The following is a 19615-nucleotide window of genomic DNA, read 5'->3' as shown; positions in this document are numbered from 1 at the left end:
TGAAGATGCGCTGTAACTTACTTTTCTAATAGATATGAAATTCAAATATCCCGCACTCAGTTGCCCACTACAAAAGTAAATTTTTCTGTGAGCCAACGGTTTGAATTGTAGTCCAGAGCTCTCCACATACGGCACTTTTTTTGTAACTAGAGCGCTGATTGAACAACAATTCAATCCTTTAGCTCACAGAAAAATTGACTTTTGAAGTGGGTGGTGGAGCGCGGGGAATTTAAATATATCTATATTAAAAAGTAAGTTATAGCTCATCTGCGTTACAACTGATTAATTAAACTCCATCTAAAATATCAATAACATTTCAGATCTGTTTATAAAAAGGGGAGAGTTTACCATCACTTTAAGCTTAAAGGGACAGTCAACACCAGAATTTTTGTTGTTTTAAAAGATAGATAATTCCTTTATTACCCATTCCCCAGTTTTGCAAAACCAACACAGTTATAATAATACACTTTTTACCTCTGTTATTAACTTGTATCTAAGCATCTTCTGACAGCCCCCTGATCACATGACATTTTATTTATTATCGTTTGACTTTCATTTTAGCCAATTAGTGCAGTGTCTGCCACAATCCACGGGCGTGTTCACAATGTTATCTATAGGGATTACCTGAACTAGCTCCCCCCCGCTGTGAAAAGCAAATACAAAAGCGGCCTTCAAGGGCTTAGAAATTATCATATGAGCCTTTCTAGGTCTAGCTTTCAACTAAGAATACCAAAAGAACAAAGCAAAATTGGTGATAAAAGTAAATTGGAAAGTTGTTTAAAATTAAATTCCCTATTTGAAACATGAGTTTTTTTTGGACTTGACTGTCCCTTTAAGAGCCTCTGCACCTGTAAGCCAGTTTGTATAAAAATGCACATAGCACTGACTATGCTAAAGGACATTTTTCTCCTTTAAAGAGGGTTAATTTAAATATTGTAGCTTGAGTAATGCTGCCATACAAATGTTACATACTTTTATTTATTAGTGTAATTAAGATGTAACCCCATAAATGTTATGTACTTATGTATAAATTGCCAGTAATGCACTATACAAAAGTTAACACTATACTACTATATAAAGCAGCAACAGTAGTAATCCCAGTTTTGACAGCTCTGAGATTTCTGTTCCCTGTATATGTATAAAATTACAAAAATTAAAATATTCCTCCTACACAGTATTTTTTAAAAAATATAAAATAATTTGTTTAAGGTGGGGGGTTAGTTCAGAATTTCCATGTTAGTTCCGTTTCTATGTAACATTTTATTGGTATCAGGGTGGATACAATTTTTTTTTAAAATATGATTTGCTTTATTTTTTAAAGATAGATTTCTATTAATGATTCATTAAAATCCAAAGGTTATTCACCCTGAAATAAGCATTTGTTTTTAATTGTGACATGAGGCTGTATAATTTTTTTGGTAAATTCATTCCAATAATCCATTCACAATGGCATGCTCAGTAACTAAGATTTTGGACATTTTTTCATCTAGAAGATATCATATATTTTTGATTTTGCAGTTCACAAAACTGAATTTGCGTCATCAGAAATAACATGCCTCTCCTTCAGGTCCTGGGCCTCTCCTTCAGGTCCTGACCAGCACTTGTACTGTGTGCTTAGCCCCATGGTAGGTGTTAAACATACAACCTAACATTTTTCTTTGATGATTCAGATAAAACATACCATTTTAACAACTTTCCAATTTACTTCTATTATCAAATTGGCTTCATTTTCTGGGTATCCTTTGCTGATGGAGCAGCAATGAAGTACTGGGAGCTAGCTGATCACACTGGGTGAGCAAATGACAAGAGGCATATATGTGCAGCTACCAATTAGCAGCTATCTCCTAGTAGTACATTGCTGCCCTGAGCCTAACTAGGTATTGCTTTTCAACAAAAGATACCAACACAATAAAAAAAGTTAGGTACTAGATAGTAATTCAGAAAATTCTATGTACACAGAATCAACCCCTTACTAAGTTTCAAGAAGCTCAATGAATATAAGATTTTTGGAGTGGAATAGATCTGCACAAGGGCCTAAGTATGAGGAGGGAGTGAAAACCTATAATTTTATCGCTTTAGTTAAATAAAACAATTTGCATTTTCATTATTAAGGGTAAAGGTTTTTTTCTTTAGTTCAATAAAACTATATAAATTGCTAATTTTAAGGTAATGCTTATTTTTCTTCTTCCAATAAAGTACAGTTGAAAAGTTAATCAAATATGAATGAATGATTAAAGGGACAGTCAACACCAGAATTTTTGTTGTTTTAAAAGATAGATAATCCCTTACCTACCAATTTCCCAGTTTTACATAACCAACACAGTTATAATACACATTTTACCTCTGTATTTACCTTGTATCTAAGCCTCAGCAGACTGCCCCCTTATTTCAGTTCTTTTGACAGACGTGCATTTTAGCCAATCAGAGCTGTCTCCATGGTAAATTCACATACATGAGCTCAATGTTATCTATATGAAACAAGTGAACTAATGCCCTCTAGTGGTGAAAAACTATCAAAATGCATTTAGATTAGAGGCGGCCTTTAAGGTCTAAGGAATTAGCATATGAACCTCCTAGGTTTAGCTTTCAACTAAGAATACCAAGAGAACAAAGCAAAATTGATGATAAAAGTAAATTGGAAAGTTGTTTAAAATTATATGACCTACTTGAAACATAAAAGCTTTTTTTGGACTTGACTGTCCCTTTAATCTTTTAAATTGGAGATTGTTTGCCCACCTCCCAAAACTTTCATAACAATATATTTTTGAATTTCTAATGGTATATAACTAAATCAATTATTTTCTGATATAACTGGAAAAATAATATTAAAAGTTATTCTAAAAATTAAACCTTTATGTAGAAAGCCACTAAATTAAGTCTGACTAATGATTTAAATCACATCCACCCTGATTGGCATTAGTAATGGTTAATTACAATGTGTGTATAAGATTACAGAAATGTAAATTGAAGGGGATATAAAAAAGAAAAAGAAAAACATAATTTATGCTTACCTGATAAATTTATTTCTCTTGTGGTGTATCCAGTCCACGGATCATCCATTACTTGTGGGATATTCTCCTTCCCAACAGGAAGTTGCAAGAGGATCAGCCACAGCAGAGCTGCTATATAGCTCCGCCCCTAACTGCCATATCCAGTCATTCGACCGAAGACAAGCAGAGAAAGGAGAAACCGTAGGGTGCAGTGGTGACTGTAGTTTAAAGTTAATAAATACCTGCCTTAAAATGACAGGGCGGGCCATGGACTGGATACACCACAAGAGAAATAAATTTATCAGGTAAGCATAAATTATGTTTTCTCTTGTAAGGTGTATCCAGTCCACGGATCATCCATTACTTGTGGGATACCAATACCAAAGCTAAAGTACACGGATGAAGGGAGGGACAAGGCAGGTACTTAAACGGAAGGTACCACTGCCTGTAAAACCTTTCTCCCAAAAATAGCCTCCGAAGAAGCAAAAGTATCAAATTTATAGAATTTTGAAAAGGTATGAAGTGAAGACCAAGTCGCCGCCTTGCAAATCTGTTCAACAGAAGCCTCATTTTTAAAGGCCCAAGTGGAAGCCACAGCTCTAGTAGAATGAGCTGTAATCCTTTCAGGAGGCTGCTGGCCAGCAGTCTCATAAGCTAAGCGTATTATACTCCCTAGCCAAAAAGAAAGAGAAGTTGCCGAAGCCTTTTGGCCTCTCCTGTGTCCAGAGTAGACAACAAACAAAGCAGATGTTTGACGAAAATCTTTAGTAGCTTGTAAATAATACTTTAAAGCACGAACCACGTCAAGATTGTGTAATAGACGTTCCTTCTTTGAAGAAGGATTAGGACACAATGATGGAACAACAATCTCCTGATTGATATTCTTATTAGATACCACCTTAGGTAAAAAAACAGGTTTGGTACGCAGAACTACCTTATCTGCATGGAAGATCAGATAAGGAGAATCACATTGTAAGGCAGATAACTCGGAAACTCTACGAGCCGAGGAAATAGCTACCAAAAAAGAACTTTCCAAGATAAAAGTTTGATATCTATGGAATGAAGAGGTTCAAACAGAACCCCTTGAAGAACTTTAAGAACCAAATTTAAACTCCATGGCGGAGCAACAGGTTTAAACACAGGCTTGATTCTAACTAAAGCCTGACAAAATGCCTGAACGTCTGGAAAATCCGCCAGACGCTTGTGCAAAAGAATAGACAGAGCAGACATCTGTCCCTTTAAGGAACTAGCTGACAATCCTTTTTCCAATCCTTCTTGGAGAAAAGATAATATCTTGGGAATCCTGACTTTACTCCATGAGTAACCCTTGGATTCACACCAATAAAGATATTTACGCCATATCTTATGATAGATTTTCCTGGTGACAGGCTTTCGTGCCTGAATTAAGGTATCAATGACTGACTCGGAGAAGCCACGCTTTGATAAAATCAAGCGTTCAATCTCCAGGCAGTCAGTCTCAGAGAAATTAGATTTGGATGGTTGAAAAGACCTTGAAGTAGAAGGTCCTGTCTCAGCGGCAGAGTCCATGGTGGAAAGGATGACATGTCCACCAGATCTGCATATCAAGTCCTGCGTGGCCACGCAGGCGCTATCAAGATCACTGATGCTCTTTCCTGCTTGATTTTGGCAATCAGACGAGGGAGCAGAGGAAACGGTGGAAACACTAAGCCAGGTTGAAAGACCAATGTGCTGCTAGAGCATCTATCAGCGTCGCCTTGGGATCCCTGGACCTGGATCCGTAACAAGGAGGTTTGGCGTTCTGGCGAGACGCCATGAGATCCAGTTCTGGTTTGCCCCAACAATGAATCAATTGTGCAAACACCTCCGGATGGAGTTCCCTCTCCCCCGGATGAAAAGTCTGACGACTTAGAAAATCCGCCTCCCAGTTCTCTACACCTGGGATATGGATAGCTGATAGGTGGCAAGAGTGAATCTATGCCCAACGAATTATCTTTGAGACTTCTAACATCGCTAGGGAACTCCTTGTTCCCCCTTGATGGTTGATGTAAGCCACAGTCGTGATGTTGTCCGACTGAAATCTGAAGAACCTCATTGTCGCTAGCTGAGGCCAAGCCTGAAGAGCATTGAATATCGCTCTCAGTTCCAGAATGTTTATTGGAAGGAGTGTCTCCTCCTGAGTCCAAGATCACTGAGCCTTCAGGGAGTTCCAGACTGCCCCCCAGCCTAGAAGGCTGGCATCTGTCGTTACAATTGTCCAATCTGGCCTGTGAAAGGTCATACCTTTGGACAGATGGACCCGAGATAGCCACCAGAGAAGAGAATCCCTGGTCTCTTGATCCAGATTTAGTAGAGGGGACAAATCTATGTAATCCCCATTCCACTGACTGATCATGCAGAGTTGCAGCGGTCTGAGATGTAGGCGTGCAAACGGCACTATGTCCATTGCCGCTACCATTAAAGGGACAGTTCACCCAAAAACTTTCTCCCCTTTAAATTATTCCCAATGATCCGTTTTACCTGCTAGAGTGTATTAAATTGGTTGCAAGTAGCTCCTTTACTCATATTTCAGCATTTGAAATAGCTGATTTAGCTTGTGGTTTCCCAACCTATACTGAAAGTTTTGATACTGGCGTATATGTTATTGACAAGCATAAGTAAACACAGCCAGCAGAAGAGATTACACCCTCAGTGGGGGCATGATAGTTAAGTAATAAAATGATAATTTTCCATTGTTCTCTATATTTATTGAGCTTTGGTGTTCCAGACAAATATAAGATAAGGAAGCAAGTCTGTGTACATGAAAGTGATAACATAATGAGATCTGATATTACCCGAAGCTCAACCCATTGTAATAGGCTGTGGTTTCAAAGCACAAAACCAGCTACTTCAGATACACAAATAAACCCGAAAATGCAATTTCTCAAATATTTTATACTCTGCAGTTGGTATAACAAGTCATTTAAAATACATTTATGGAAAAACAATTTTACAGTGTACTGTCCCTTTAAGCCGATTAATTCCATACACTGAGCCACCGAAGGGCGAGAAGTGGAATAAAGAACACGACAGGAATTTAAAAGTTTTGATAACCTGGACTCTGTCAGGTAAATCCTCATTTCTACAGAATCTATTAGAGTTCCCAGAAAGGAGACTCTTGTGAGAGGGGATAGAGAACTCTTTTCTTCGTTCACCTTCCACCCATGCGACCTCAGAAATGCTATGTCTGGCAATTTGGAAATTTGACGCCTGTATCAGGATGTCGTCTAAATAAGGGGCCACTGCTATGCCCCGCGGTCTTAGGACCGCCAGAAGTGACCCCAGAACCTTCGTAAAGATTCTTGGGGCTGTAGCTAATCCAAAGGGAAGAGCTACAAACTGGTAATGCCTGTCTAGGAAGGCAAACCTGAGAAACCGATGATGATCTTTGTGTATCGGAATGTGAAGATAAGCATCCTTTAAATCCACTGTAGTCATATATTGACCCTCCTGGATCATAGGTAGGATGGTACGAACAGTCTCCATCTTGAATGATGGAACTCTGAGGAATTTGTTTAAGATTTTGAGATCTAAAATTGGTCTGAAGGTTCCCTCTTTTTTGGGAACCACAAACAGATTTGAGTAAAATCCCTGTCCCTGTTCCTCTTTTGGAACTGGATGGATCACTCCCATAACTAGGAGGTATTGAACACAGTGTAAGAATGCCTCTCTCTTTATCTGGTTTGCAGATAATTATGAAAGGTGAAATCTCCCTTTTGGAGGGGAAGCTTTGAAGTCCAGAAGATATCCCTGGGATATAATTTCCAACGCCCAGGGATCCTGGACATCTATTGCCCAAGCCTGGGCGAAGAGTGAAAGTCTGCCCCCTACTAGATCCTTTACCGGATAGGGGGCCAATCCTTCATGCTGTCTTAGAGGCTGCAGCAGGCTTTTTGGCCTGATTGCCTTTGTTCCAGGTCTGGTTAGGTTTCCAGACCGACTTGGACTGAGCAAAAGTTCCCTCTTGTTTTACATTAGAGGAAGTTGATGCCGCACTCGCCTTGAAGTTTCGAAAGGCACGAAAATTAGTCTGTCTGGCCCTTGATTTGGACCTATCCTGAGGAAGGGCATGACCTTTTCCTCCAGTGATATCAGAAATGATCTCCTTCAAACCAGGCCCGAATAGGGTTTGCCCCTTGAAGGGAATGTTAAGCAGCTTAGACTTTGAAGTAACGTCAGCTGACCATGATTTAAGCCATAGCCCCCTGCGCGCCTGAATAACAAAACCAGAATTCTTAGGCGTTAGTTTAGTCAAATGAACAATGGCATCAGAAACAAAAGAATTGGGTAGCTTAAGTGCTCTAAGCTTGTCAAGTATGTCATCCAATGGGGTCTCCACCTGTAAAGCCTCTTCCAGAGACTCAAACCAGAAAGCAGCAGCAGTGACTGGGGCAATGCATGCAAGGGGCTGTAGAATAAAACCTTGTTGAATAAACATTTTCTTAAGGTAACCCTCTAACTTTTTATCCATTGGATCTGAGAAAGCACAACTGTCCTCGACAGGGATAGTAGTACGCTTAGCTAGGGTAGAAACTGCTCCCTCCACCTTAGGAACTGTCTGCCATAAGTCCTGTGTGGTGGCATCTATTGGAAACATTTTCTTAAAAATAGGAGGGGGAGAGAACAGCACACCTGGTCTATCCCATTCCTTAGTAATAATTTCTGTAAACCTTTTAGGTATTGGAAAAACATCAGTGCACACCGGTACTGCATAGTATTTATCCAATTTACACAATTTCTCTGGCACGGCAATTGTGTCACAGTCATTCGGAGCAGTGGGGCGAGTTAGTCGGCATAACCTCCCCCTCATCAGATTCCTCTGGTGATAAATTTTTTAAAGACAGAATATGATCTTTATTACTTAAAGTGAAATCAGGGGGTTCCACCATGGCTTCTAAACATAATTAACAAGGAGTTTCCTCTATGTCAGACATGTTTAAACAGACTAGCAATGAGACCAGCAAGCTTGGAAAACACTTTAAATCAAGTTAACAAGCAAAAAAAAAAAACTGTACTGTGCCTTTAAGAGAAACAAATTTTGTCAGAATTTGAAAAACAGTGAAAAAAAGCAGTTAAACAAACTAATTTTTTACAGTGTGTATAATAAGCTAACAGAGCATTGCACCTACTTGCAAATGGATGATTAACCCCTTAGTTCAAAAAACGGACCAAAAAAACAGACTTTTCTAACAGTCACAACAAACTGCCACAGCACAGCTGTGGCCCTACCTTCCCAAACAAACGACTTTGGAAAGCCTAAGCGCCCTTTAGAGAGGTCCTATAGCATTCAGGGGACTCCTGGAGGAAGCTGGATGTCTCAGTCTGTAAAAGTTACTGCGCAATAAAGCGCTAAATTAGGCCCCTCCCACTCATGTTAAAACAGTGGAAAGCCTCAGGAAATTGTTTCTAGGCCAATTTAAGCCAGCCATGTGGAAAAAAACTAGCCCCCAATAAAGTTTTATCAACAAAGCATATATAAAAACGCTTAAACATTACCAGCAAACGTTTTATATTGCAAACCTATAAGAGTATTACCTCTGAAAGTAAGCATGATACCAGTCGCTATTAAATCACTGTATTCAGGCTTACCTTACATAAATCTGGTATCAGCAGCATTTTCTAGCATTTACATCTCTAGAAACTTTTTTTAACTGCACATACCTCATAGCAGGATAACCTGCACGCCATTACCCAGCTGAAGTTTACCTCTCTCTTCAGTTATGTGTGAGAACAGCAATGGATCTTAGTTACAACCTGCTAAGATCATAGAAATCACAGGCAGATTCTTCTTCTATTTTCTGCCTGGGACAAAATAGTACAACTCCGGTACCATTTAAAAATAACAAACTTTTGATTGAAGAAAAAAAAACAAACTACGTTTCACCACTTCACTCTTACTACCTCCATGCTTGTCGAGAGTTGCAAGAGAATGACTGGATATGGCAGTTAGGGGAGGAGCTATATAGCAGCTCTGCTGTGGGTGATCCTCTTGCAACTTCCTGTTGGGAAGGAGAATATCCCACAAGTAATGGATGATCCGTGGACTGGATACACCTTACAAGAGAAACATGTACTGCTCTTTTTTAACACACCTACTAGAGATTAAAGGGACAGTCTACTCCATAATTTTTATTGTTTAAAAAGATAGATAATCCCTTTATTACCCATTCCCCAGTTTTGCATAACCAACATGGTTATACAAATATATTTTTTACCTCTGTGATTACCGTGTATCTAAGCCTCTGCAGACTGCCCTCTTATTTCATGACTTTTGACAGACTTGCATTTTAGCCAATCAGTGCCCTCTCATAAGTAACCCCACAGGCATGAGCATAATTTTATGGCACACATGAACTAATGCCCTCTAGCTGTAAACAACTGTCAAATGCATTGAGATAAGAGGCGGCCATAAAGGGCTTAGAAATTAGCATATTAGCTTACCTAGGTTTAGCTTTCAACTAAGAATACCAAGAAAACAAAGCAAATTTGATGAAAAAAAGTCAATAGAAAAGTTGTTTAAAATTGCATGCCCTATCTGAATCATAAAAGTTTAATTCTGACTAGACTGTCCATTTAAAAATCTCTGTGCAGCAGCTTTTGCTGTAAGTCAGGCTAATCATTTTTTAATTTCTCAATAATATATCTAAAATACTCAACTAATTCACATTTTCAACATTTGTGTTCACCAAGAGTTACCCCAAAACTCCCATTTTTCCTTAATCAATCATCAAGGATTTTAAAAAATGTATTAAAAAACAGAATTTATGTTTACCTGATAAATTTCTTTCTCCAACGGTGTGTCCGGTCCACGGCGTCATCCTTACTTGTGGGATATTCTCTTCCCCAACAGGAAATGGCAAAGAGCCCAGCAAAGCTGGTCACATGATCCCTCCTAGGCTCCGCCTACCCCAGTCATTCGACCGACGTTAAGGAGGAATATTTGCATAGGAGAAACCATATGGTACCGTGGTGACTGTAGTTAAAGAAAATAAAATATCAGACCTGATTAAAAAAACCAGGGCGGGCCGTGGACCGGACACACCGTTGGAGAAAGAAATTTATCAGGTAAACATAAATTCTGTTTTCTCCAACATAGGTGTGTCCGGTCCACGGCGTCATCCTTACTTGTGGGAACCAATACCAAAGCCTTAGGACACGGATGAAGGGAGGGAGCAAATCAGGTCACCTAAATGGAAGGCACCACGGCTTGCAAAACCTTTCTCCCAAAAATAGCCTCAGAAGAAGCAAAAGTATCAAACTTGTAAAATTTGGTAAAAGTGTGCAGTGAAGACCAAGTCGCTGCCCTACATATCTGATCAACAGAAGCCTCGTTCTTGAAGGCCCATGTGGAAGCCACAGCCCTAGTGGAATGAGCTGTGATTCTTTCGGGAGGCTGCCGTCCGGCAGTCTCGTAAGCCAATCTGATGATGCTTTTAATCCAAAAAGAGAGAGAGGTAGAAGTTGCTTTTTGACCTCTCCTTTTACCTGAATAAACAACAAACAAGGAAGATGTTTGTCTAAAATCCTTTGTAGCATCTAAATAGAATTTTAGAGCGCGAACAACATCCAAATTGTGCAACAAACGTTCCTTCTTTGAAACTGGTTTTGGACACAGAGAAGGTACGATAATCTCCTGGTTAATGTTTTTGTTAGAAACAACTTTTGGAAGAAAACCAGGTTTAGTACGTAAAACCACCTTATCTGCATGGAACACCAGATAAGGAGGAGAACACTGCAGAGCAGATAATTCTGAGACTCTTCTAGCAGAAGAAATCGCAACTAAAAACAAAACTTTCCAAGATAATAACTTAATATCAACGGAATGTAAGGGTTCAAACGGAACCCCCTGAAGAACTGAAAGAACTAAATTGAGACTCCAAGGAGGAGTCAAAGGTTTGTAAACAGGCTTGATTCTAACCAGAGCCTGAACAAAGGCTTGAACATCTGGCACAGCTGCCAGCTTTTTGTGAAGTAATACCGACAAGGCAGAAATCTGTCCCTTCAGGGAACTTGCAGATAATCCTTTTTCCAATCCTTCTTGAAGGAAGGATAGAATCCTAGGAATCTTAACCTTGTCCCAAGGGAATCCTTTAGATTCACACCAACAGATATATTTTTTCCAAATTTTGTGGTAAATCTTTCTAGTCACAGGCTTTCTGGCCTGAACAAGAGTATCGATAACAGAATCTGAGAATCCTCGCTTCGATAAAATCAAGCGTTCAATCTCCAAGCAGTCAGCTGGAGTGAAACCAGATTCGGATGTTCGAACGGACCCTGAACAAGAAGGTCTCGTCTCAAAGGTAGCTTCCAAGGTGGAGCCGATGACATATTCACCAGATCTGCATACCAAGTCCTGCGTGGCCACGCAGGAGCTATCAAGATCACCGACGCCCTCTCCTGCTTGATCCTGGCTATCAGCCTGGGGATGAGAGGAAATGGCGGGAACACATAAGCTAGTTTGAAGGTCCAAGGTGCTACTAGTGCATCCACTAGAGCCGCCTTGGGATCCCTGGATCTGGCCCCGTAGCAAGGAACTTTGAAGTTCTGACGAGAGGCCATCAGATCCATGTCTGGAATGCCCCACAGGTGAGTGACTTGGGCAAAGATTTCCGGATGGAGTTCCCACTCCCCCGGATGCAATGTCTGCCGACTCAGAAAATCCGCTTCCCAATTTTCCACTCCTGGGATGTGGATAGCAGACAGGTGGCAGGAGTGAGACTCCGCCCAAAGAATAATTTTGGTTACTTCTTCCATCGCTAGGGAACTCCTTGTTCCCCCCTGATGGTTGATGTACGCAACAGTCGTCATGTTGTCTGATTGAAACCGTATGAACCTGGTCCTCGCAAGCTGGGGCCAGGCCTGGAGAGCATTGAATATCGCTCTCAGTTCCAGAATATTTATCGGTAGAAGAGATTCTTCCCGAGACCAAAGACCCTGAGCTTTCAGGGATCCCCAGACCGCGCCCCAGCCTATCAGACTGGCGTCGGTCGTGACAATGACCCACTCTGGTCTGTGGAACATCATCCCTTGAGACAGATTGTCCAGGGACAGCCACCAACGGAGTGAGTCTCTGGTTCTCTGATTTACTTGTATCTTCGGAGACAAGTCTGTATAGTCCCCATTCCACTGACTGAGCATGCACAGTTGTAATGGTCTTAGATGAATGCGCGCAAAAGGAACTATGTCCATCGCCGCCACCATCAACCCGATCACTTCCATGCACTGAGCTATGGAAGGAAGAGGAACGGAATGAAGTATCCGACAAGAGTCCAGAAGCTTTGTTTTTCTGGCCTCTGTTAGAAAGATCCTCATTTCTAAGGAGTCTATAATTGTTCCCAAGAAGGGAACCCTTGTTGACGGGGATAGAGAACTCTTTTCCACGTTCACTTTCCAGCCGTGAGATCTGAGAAAGGCCAGGACAATGTCCGTGTGAGCCTTTGCTTGAGGAAGGGACGACGCTTGAATCAGAATGTCGTCCAGGTAAGGTACTACTGCAATGCCCCTTGGTCTTAGCACCGCTAGAAGGGACCCTAGTACCTTTGTGAAAATCCTTGGAGCAGTGGCTAATCCGAAAGGAAGCGCCACGAACTGGTAATGTTTGTCCAGGAATGCAAACCTTAGGAACCGATGATGTTCCTTGTGGATAGGAATATGTAGATACGCATCCTTTAAATCCACCGTGGTCATGAATTGACCTTCCTGGATGGAAGGAAGGATAGTTCGAATGGTTTCCATCTTGAACGATGGGACCTTGAGAAATTTGTTTAAGATCTTGAGATCTAGGATTGGTCTGAACGTTCCCTCTTTTTTGGGAACTATGAACAGATTGGAGTAGAACCCCATCCCTTGTTCTCTTAATGGAACAGGATGAATCACTCCCATTTTTAACAGGTCTTCTACACAATGTAAGAACGCCTGTCTTTTTATGTGGTCTGAAGACAACTGCGACCTGTGGAACCTCCCCCTTGGGGGAAGTCCCTTGAATTCCAGAAGATAACCCTGGGAGACTATTTCTAGCGCCCAAGGATCCAGAACATCTCTTGCCCAAGCCTGAGCGAAGAGAGAGAGTCTGCCCCCCACCAGATCCGGTCCCGGATCGGGGGCCAATATTTCATGCTGTCTTGGTAGCAGTGGCAGGTTTCTTGGCCTGCTTTCCCTTGTTCCAGCCTTGCATTGGTCTCCAAGCTGGCTTGGCCTGAGAAGAATTACCCTCTTGCTTAGAGGACGTAGCACCTTGGGCTGGTCCGTTTTTACGAAAGGGACGAAAATTAGGTCTATTTTTTGCCTTGAAAGGCCGATCCTGAGGAAGGGCGTGGCCCTTACCCCCAGTGATATCAGAGATAATCTCCTTCAAGTCAGGACCAAACAACGTTTTCCCCTTGAAAGGAATGTTTAGTAGCTTGTTCTTGGAAGACGCATCAGCCGACCAAGATTTCAACCAAAGCGCTCTGCGCGCCACAATAGCAAACCCAGAGTTCTTAGCCGCTAACTTAGCCAATTGCAAAGAGGCGTCTAGAGTGAAAGAATTAGCCAATTTGAGAGCATTGATTCTGTCCATAATCTCCTCATAAGGAGGAGAGTCACTATCGAGCACCTTAAGCAGTTCATCAAACCAGAAATATGCGGCAGTAGTGACAGGGACAATGCATGAAATGGGTTGTAGAAGGTAACCCTGCTGAACAAACATCTTTTTAAGCAAACCTTCTAATTTTTTATCCATAGGATCTTTGAAAGCACAACTATCCTCTATGGGAATAGTGGTGCGTTTGTTTAAAGTAGAAACCGCTCCCTCGACCTTGGGGACTGACTGCCATAAGTCCTTTCTGGGGTCGACCATAGGAAACAATTTTTTAAATATGGGGGGAGGGACGAAAGGAATACCGGGCCTTTCCCATTCTTTATTAACAATGTCCGCCACCCGCTTGGGTATAGGAAAAGCTTCTGGGAGCCCCGGCACCTCTAGGAACTTGTCCATTTTACATAGTTTCTCTGGGATGACTAAATTTTCACAATCATCCAGAGTGGATAATACCTCCTTAAGCAAAATGCGGAGATGTTCCAATTTAAATTTAAATGTAATCACATCAGATTCAGCCTGCTGAGAAATGTTCCCTAAATCAGTAATTTCTCCCTCAGACAAAACCTCCCTGGCCCCCTCAGATTGGGTTAGGGGCCCTTCAGAGATATTAATATCAGCGTCGTCATGCTCTTCAGTAACTAAAACAGAGCAGCCACGCTTACGCTGACAAGGGTTCATTTTGGCTAAAATGTTTTTGACAGAATTATCCATTACAGCCGTTAATTGTTGCATAGTAAGGAGTATTGGCGCGCTAGATGTACTAGGGGCCTCCTGAGTGGGCAAGACTCGTGTAGACGAAGGAGGGAATGATGCAGTACCATGCTTACTCCCCTCACTTGAGGAATCATCTTGGGCATCATTGTCATTATCACATAAATCACATTTATTTAAATGAATAGGAATTCTGGCTTCCCCACATTCAGAACACAGTCTATCTGGTAGTTCAGACATGTTAAACAGGCATAAACTTGATCAGAAAGTACAAAAAACGTTTTAAAATAAAACCGTTACTGTCACTTTAAATTTTAAACTGAACACACTTTATTACTGCAATTGCGAAAAAACATGAAGGAATTGTTCAAAATTCACCAAATTTTCACCACAGCGTCTTAAAGCCTTGAAAATATTGCACACCAATTTTGGAAGCTTTAACCCTTAAAATAACGGAACCGGAGCCGTTTTAAGCTTTAAACCCCTTTACAGTCCCTGGTATCTGCTTTGCTGAGACCCAACCAAACCCAAAGGGGAATACGATACCAAATGACGCCTTCAGAAGTCTTTTATAAGTATCAGAGCTCCTCTCACATGCGACTGCATGCCATGCCTCTCAAAAACAAGTGCGCAACACCGGCGCGAAAATGAGACTCTGCCTATGCTTTGGGAAAGCCCCTAAAGAATAAGGTGTCTAAAACAGTGCCTGCCGATATTATTATATCAAAATACCCAGATAAAATGATTCCTCAAGGCTAAATATGTGTTAATAATCAATCGATTTAGCCCAGAAAAAGTCTACAGTTTAAATAAGCCCTTGTGAAGCCCTTATTTACAATCGTAATAAACATGGCTTACCGGATCCCATAGGGAAAATGACAGCTTCCAGCATTACATCGTCTTGTTAGAATGTGTCATACCTCAAGCAGCAAGGGACTGCAAACTGTTCCCCCAACTGAAGTTAATTGCTCTCAACAGTCCTGTGTGGAACAGCCATGGATTTTAGTTACGGTTGCTAAAATCATTTTCCTCATACAAACAGAATTCTTCATCTCTTTTCTGTTTCTGAGTAAATAGTACGTACCAGCACTATTTGAAAATAACAAACTCTTGATTGAATAATGAAAAACTACAGTTAAACACTAAAAAACTCTAAGCCATCTCCGTGGAGATGTTGCCTGTACAACGGCAAAGAGAATGACTGGGGTAGGCGGAGCCTAGGAGGGATCATGTGACCAGCTTTGCTGGGCTCTTTGCCATTTCCTGTTGGGGAAGAGAATATCCCACAAGTAAGGATGACGCCGTGGACCGGACACACCTATGTTGGAGAAATAGCTAACCTATGCTTAATTATCCAAATTTTATGTGAGCGTGTATAACGCCCTAAACCACTCTAGGAAACCTTTTTTTTTATTTTTATGTATGAGTACCAATAAGAAAAATATAATCGTTTATGTGTGTATCAAATAATATATACAAACTGCAAGAAAAATCTCTACAGGCGTGTCCTTTTGTCACAAGAAGAAAAGATTTGTTGAATTAACTAAAATTACCTAAAATGCAATGCTTCTAAATGGCAATGTAAAGCATGAAAAAAGACAACTAAATTTCAGATGTGCATTTTTCCTTTCATGTGATTGATTACACTTCATTTGTTACAAGGACAAACATTGTAATGTAAATACAGACCTGGAGAAAGATTCAGGTAGACACTGTTACAGGTCAGCAACTTCTTTATAAATTGGAAATATTCTAAACTGTATTGCATCCGATTATGCATAAACTGCACATTTTGCTTGCGAACACTGCGCTCAATGGCTGATGGCATCTTGATCTGGTGTGGTTTAGAGGTGATTGTTAGTTCTGAAATATATTTGATTAGTTCATTGTCTTTATCTAAGGTGTCCATTCGTTCATAAAAGAGAATGTAAGCATTCCACCACCTCTTCTGGCGCCGATAGGACATTCGCTTCATCATGTGGTCAAAAACTTCTCCCATATACTCCCCACCAAAGCACTGGTTCTTCATTTCCTCATCATCATCCATTTTACACTCTGTTACATCTCCATCATCAAACTTATACCAGCGGTTCTTCTCACCATCTCCCGCATTCCTTTGGATAATATAAGAATAGTAATGACCTCCACTGGCCTGACCACTGTGCACCAAAACACCTACAAGTCTATACTTTGTGCTTCCAGCAGGCTCATTTTCTGTGTGTTCATTGGGAATGACCTGATTTTCAGGGTTTACATCATCACCTTCAAGCTTGGCTACACCTGCAACAGTGTACGGCTCCATATCAAGTTCTCGTGGGAACTCAAAATAATCATTGAATTTAATTGCACATTCCCTTTCCCAGTCGTAGTCAAAGCGTTTCAGCTGGATTGCTAAAACAGGGGGCAATTTCTTGATAAGCAAACGCTTCACTGTATCAACCTGAAAGTAAAACAATACATAATATTGTGAAACAAAAGCCTATGAGGAATCTAAGTGATTACTAAAACAAAACAACAAACAAAAAAACATATTTCACAAACATTAGCTAAGGAATTAAACTGTCAAGTATGTAGGTTTTTTTTTTCTTTCTTTCAAAAACTAAAATTATTCTTACCTGATAATTTCCTACTTGGCAGTGAGAGTCCACGATAACATTCATAACCTAAAGAAAATATTCCTGACCACGAGGAGGAGCTAAAGACACCCCAAACAAGACTATAAATATCCCTCCCACTTACCCTACCCTCCAGTAGTTAAGCCATGGTTAAGGAAAGTGAAAAGAGATACAAGGAGTACAGAGGTGCAATTGACTGCCGCCACTACAATAATACAATAGGGCGGGGTCATGGACTCTCACTGCCAAAAAGGAAATTAAATAATCAGTTAAGAATAATTTTAGTTTTCCTTCTATTGACAGTTAGGATCCACGATAACATTCATAACCTATGGGAAACCAATACCCAAGCTGTGGAGTTCACGAATATTCGGGCGTGAAGGAACGGAAAAGGCAGTACAAAATATAAGGCACCCTCTCCCAAAATCTTCACCCAGAATATCTCACTGAAACAAGGAGAACATAAGGGAAACTACAGAAAAAAACTGTTCAACTACTCCATTGAGATCTTTGACCTAACGACCCAAGCCAAAGACTCCCCCCCCATAGGTCTCACTGAAAGGACTCTAATCCCAAGATGGAGATTCATCCCACCAGGAAACACCCCCCCCCCAGAAAAACTCAAACTAACACCGTCTCCTAGAAGACATTGTCACAATAAAACAGAAGTTCCAACAAGCTTCACAAAAAACTGAAAAAATGAACATGCTCCCTAGAAAGCAACTGATACCAGCCCAATGCAAACAGAACAAATAGCAAACTCTTGCAGTTTTTAAATTGCGGCAATTAATCGCCATTTTAAATCGCATATGCGATTAATCGTGCAGCCCTACTCTCCACTAGCAAAATAACACTGAACTAATCAGAGCAAGGAACCTGAAAAAAACAGGCCAGCCGACCTGAAAAAAACAGGCCAGACGACCTGAAAAGGGAGAAACATTTGAGGAGAGAACCATCTCTTAACCATTTAATCTCCAGGCAGTTAACTCCAAAGTATCAAGATCCTAATAGAAGAATGGACCTTGCGACAATAAATCCTAGCGAAGAGTCAGTCGCCAAGGAGGAGCAGAAATCATTCTCTGTAAGTCAGCATACCAAAGCTTGCGCGACCACGCAAGAGCAATAAGAATAGTAAGAACCCCTTCGTGTTTGATCCGATCCACCACTCAGAGAAGAACAGGAGGGAACAGAAAAACTAAGTTGTAGCTCCATGGAACCACAAGCGCGTCCTCTACCTCCGCCCTAGGAGCACTAGTCCTAGCACCATACCTCAGAAGCTTAGTATTTAAGCGGGAGGCCATAAAGTTTATGTCTGGAATACCTCACTGACTGATTATTTCCTAAAATACTTCCTGATTTAGAGACCATTTCTCCAAAAGGAGAGTCTGCTTATTCAACAAGTCTACTTCGCAATGCTCCACCCCTGAAATATATAATTCACATTGGTTCCTCTCCACCCACCACAGGATGCAAGACACTTCCTGCATTGCCAGAGTACTCCAGGCACCTCCCTGATGGTTGATATACGCTACCGTTGTCACGCTTCCCGATTGGAGTGAGAGAGTAAGTCAAATGAGGCCACTCTAAAAGTGCATTATATATAGCCCTTACAAAGATAAAAACAAAAGAAGGGGGCGAAAATCTTCTCTAAGTGTAGTATGTAAAAGCCAACAAGAATTTATTAGCACCATTGCACAAAAACACTTAAAACCATCAAACCATATGAGGTATGTAAAAGCACATTAAACATGGAATTCCTCACAATGGAACCAGTAAAAGTCACAGAGAGTCTTGGAAGTCTCCGCAATCAAGGCAGATTGTCCCATATGAGTTTGGAGTCAATTACCAGTCAGCAAAGTGTCTCATAAGAATGTTAAAAACACACAACAATCCGTGTTTAAAAGACCCGCCAATATACCACATCAGCATTCAACCGGCTGAAATACAGCTGATTGTAGTGACGTCAAGACGGTGGGAATCACTAATTCAGCACTAATCAATGGAGCGCTCCTAATCATTGTCTTTTTTTTATATAGCCCTTAACTCCAGAATATTGATAGGGAGTGATACTTCCTCTTGGTCCCAAGAGCCTTGTGCTTTAAGAGAACCACAAGAAGCAACCTGACCAGACGGGCTTGGATCTACTTAGATTACGACCCAGGAAGGACAAGAAAATTACGTGGAGGATAGCCACCAGTGAAGACTCTCCCTCACCTGGGAATCCAGAAAAACATTCAGCGACAGGTCTGAATGATTTCCATTCCACTGTCTAAGCATGCATAATTGAAGGGGATGCAGATGAAACCAAGCGAATGGTATAGTGTCAGATATCATGCGGTCTACCACCAACGAATGAACATTAGAGAGAAGTAGGGAACATGCCTCATGAAGCAAATCCCTGCGTTGATCAAAGATAGACACACACATGCTAACAGAGTTTATGACCGTTCCCCCGAAAGCAAACACTTGTAGACTGAAGAGGGAACTCTTCTCCAGGTTGATCTTCCAACCATGAGCCCAAAGACAAGAAATAATTATCTGTGTGTGGTCCTGGGCCACCGGCAAGGATGGAGCCTGAACCAGAATATCCTCTAGGTATAAAGCTACTGAAATCCCCTGGAGACGAACAGCAGCCAAAGTAGCTCCAAGCACCTTGGTGAGGACTTGCAAGAGCTGTAGTCAATCCTCATAGCAGCGCTACA

The 19615-nt window shown here is 41.1% G+C and overlaps 1 protein-coding gene across 1 annotated transcript in view; it reads right to left on the bottom strand.

Moving 5' to 3' along the window:
- The window catches only part of USP9X (ubiquitin specific peptidase 9 X-linked), a gene marked incomplete in the record, with an annotated part of 1177890 nt that overhangs the window by 111010 nt on the left and 1047265 nt on the right, over nucleotides 1–19615 (bottom strand). Inside the window, 1 exon segment of the mRNA XM_053706481.1 lies at nucleotides 15988–16738. Coding sequence (XP_053562456.1) covers nucleotides 15988–16738 — 751 coding nt within the window.

Source organism: Bombina bombina, chromosome 3, assembly GCF_027579735.1.
Source record: "Bombina bombina isolate aBomBom1 chromosome 3, aBomBom1.pri, whole genome shotgun sequence".
In the NCBI taxonomy this organism is placed as follows: domain Eukaryota; kingdom Metazoa; phylum Chordata; class Amphibia; order Anura; family Bombinatoridae; genus Bombina; species Bombina bombina.
Note: the sequence above shows the minus strand (reverse complement) of the source record. Positions and strands in the feature narration are given on the sequence as shown.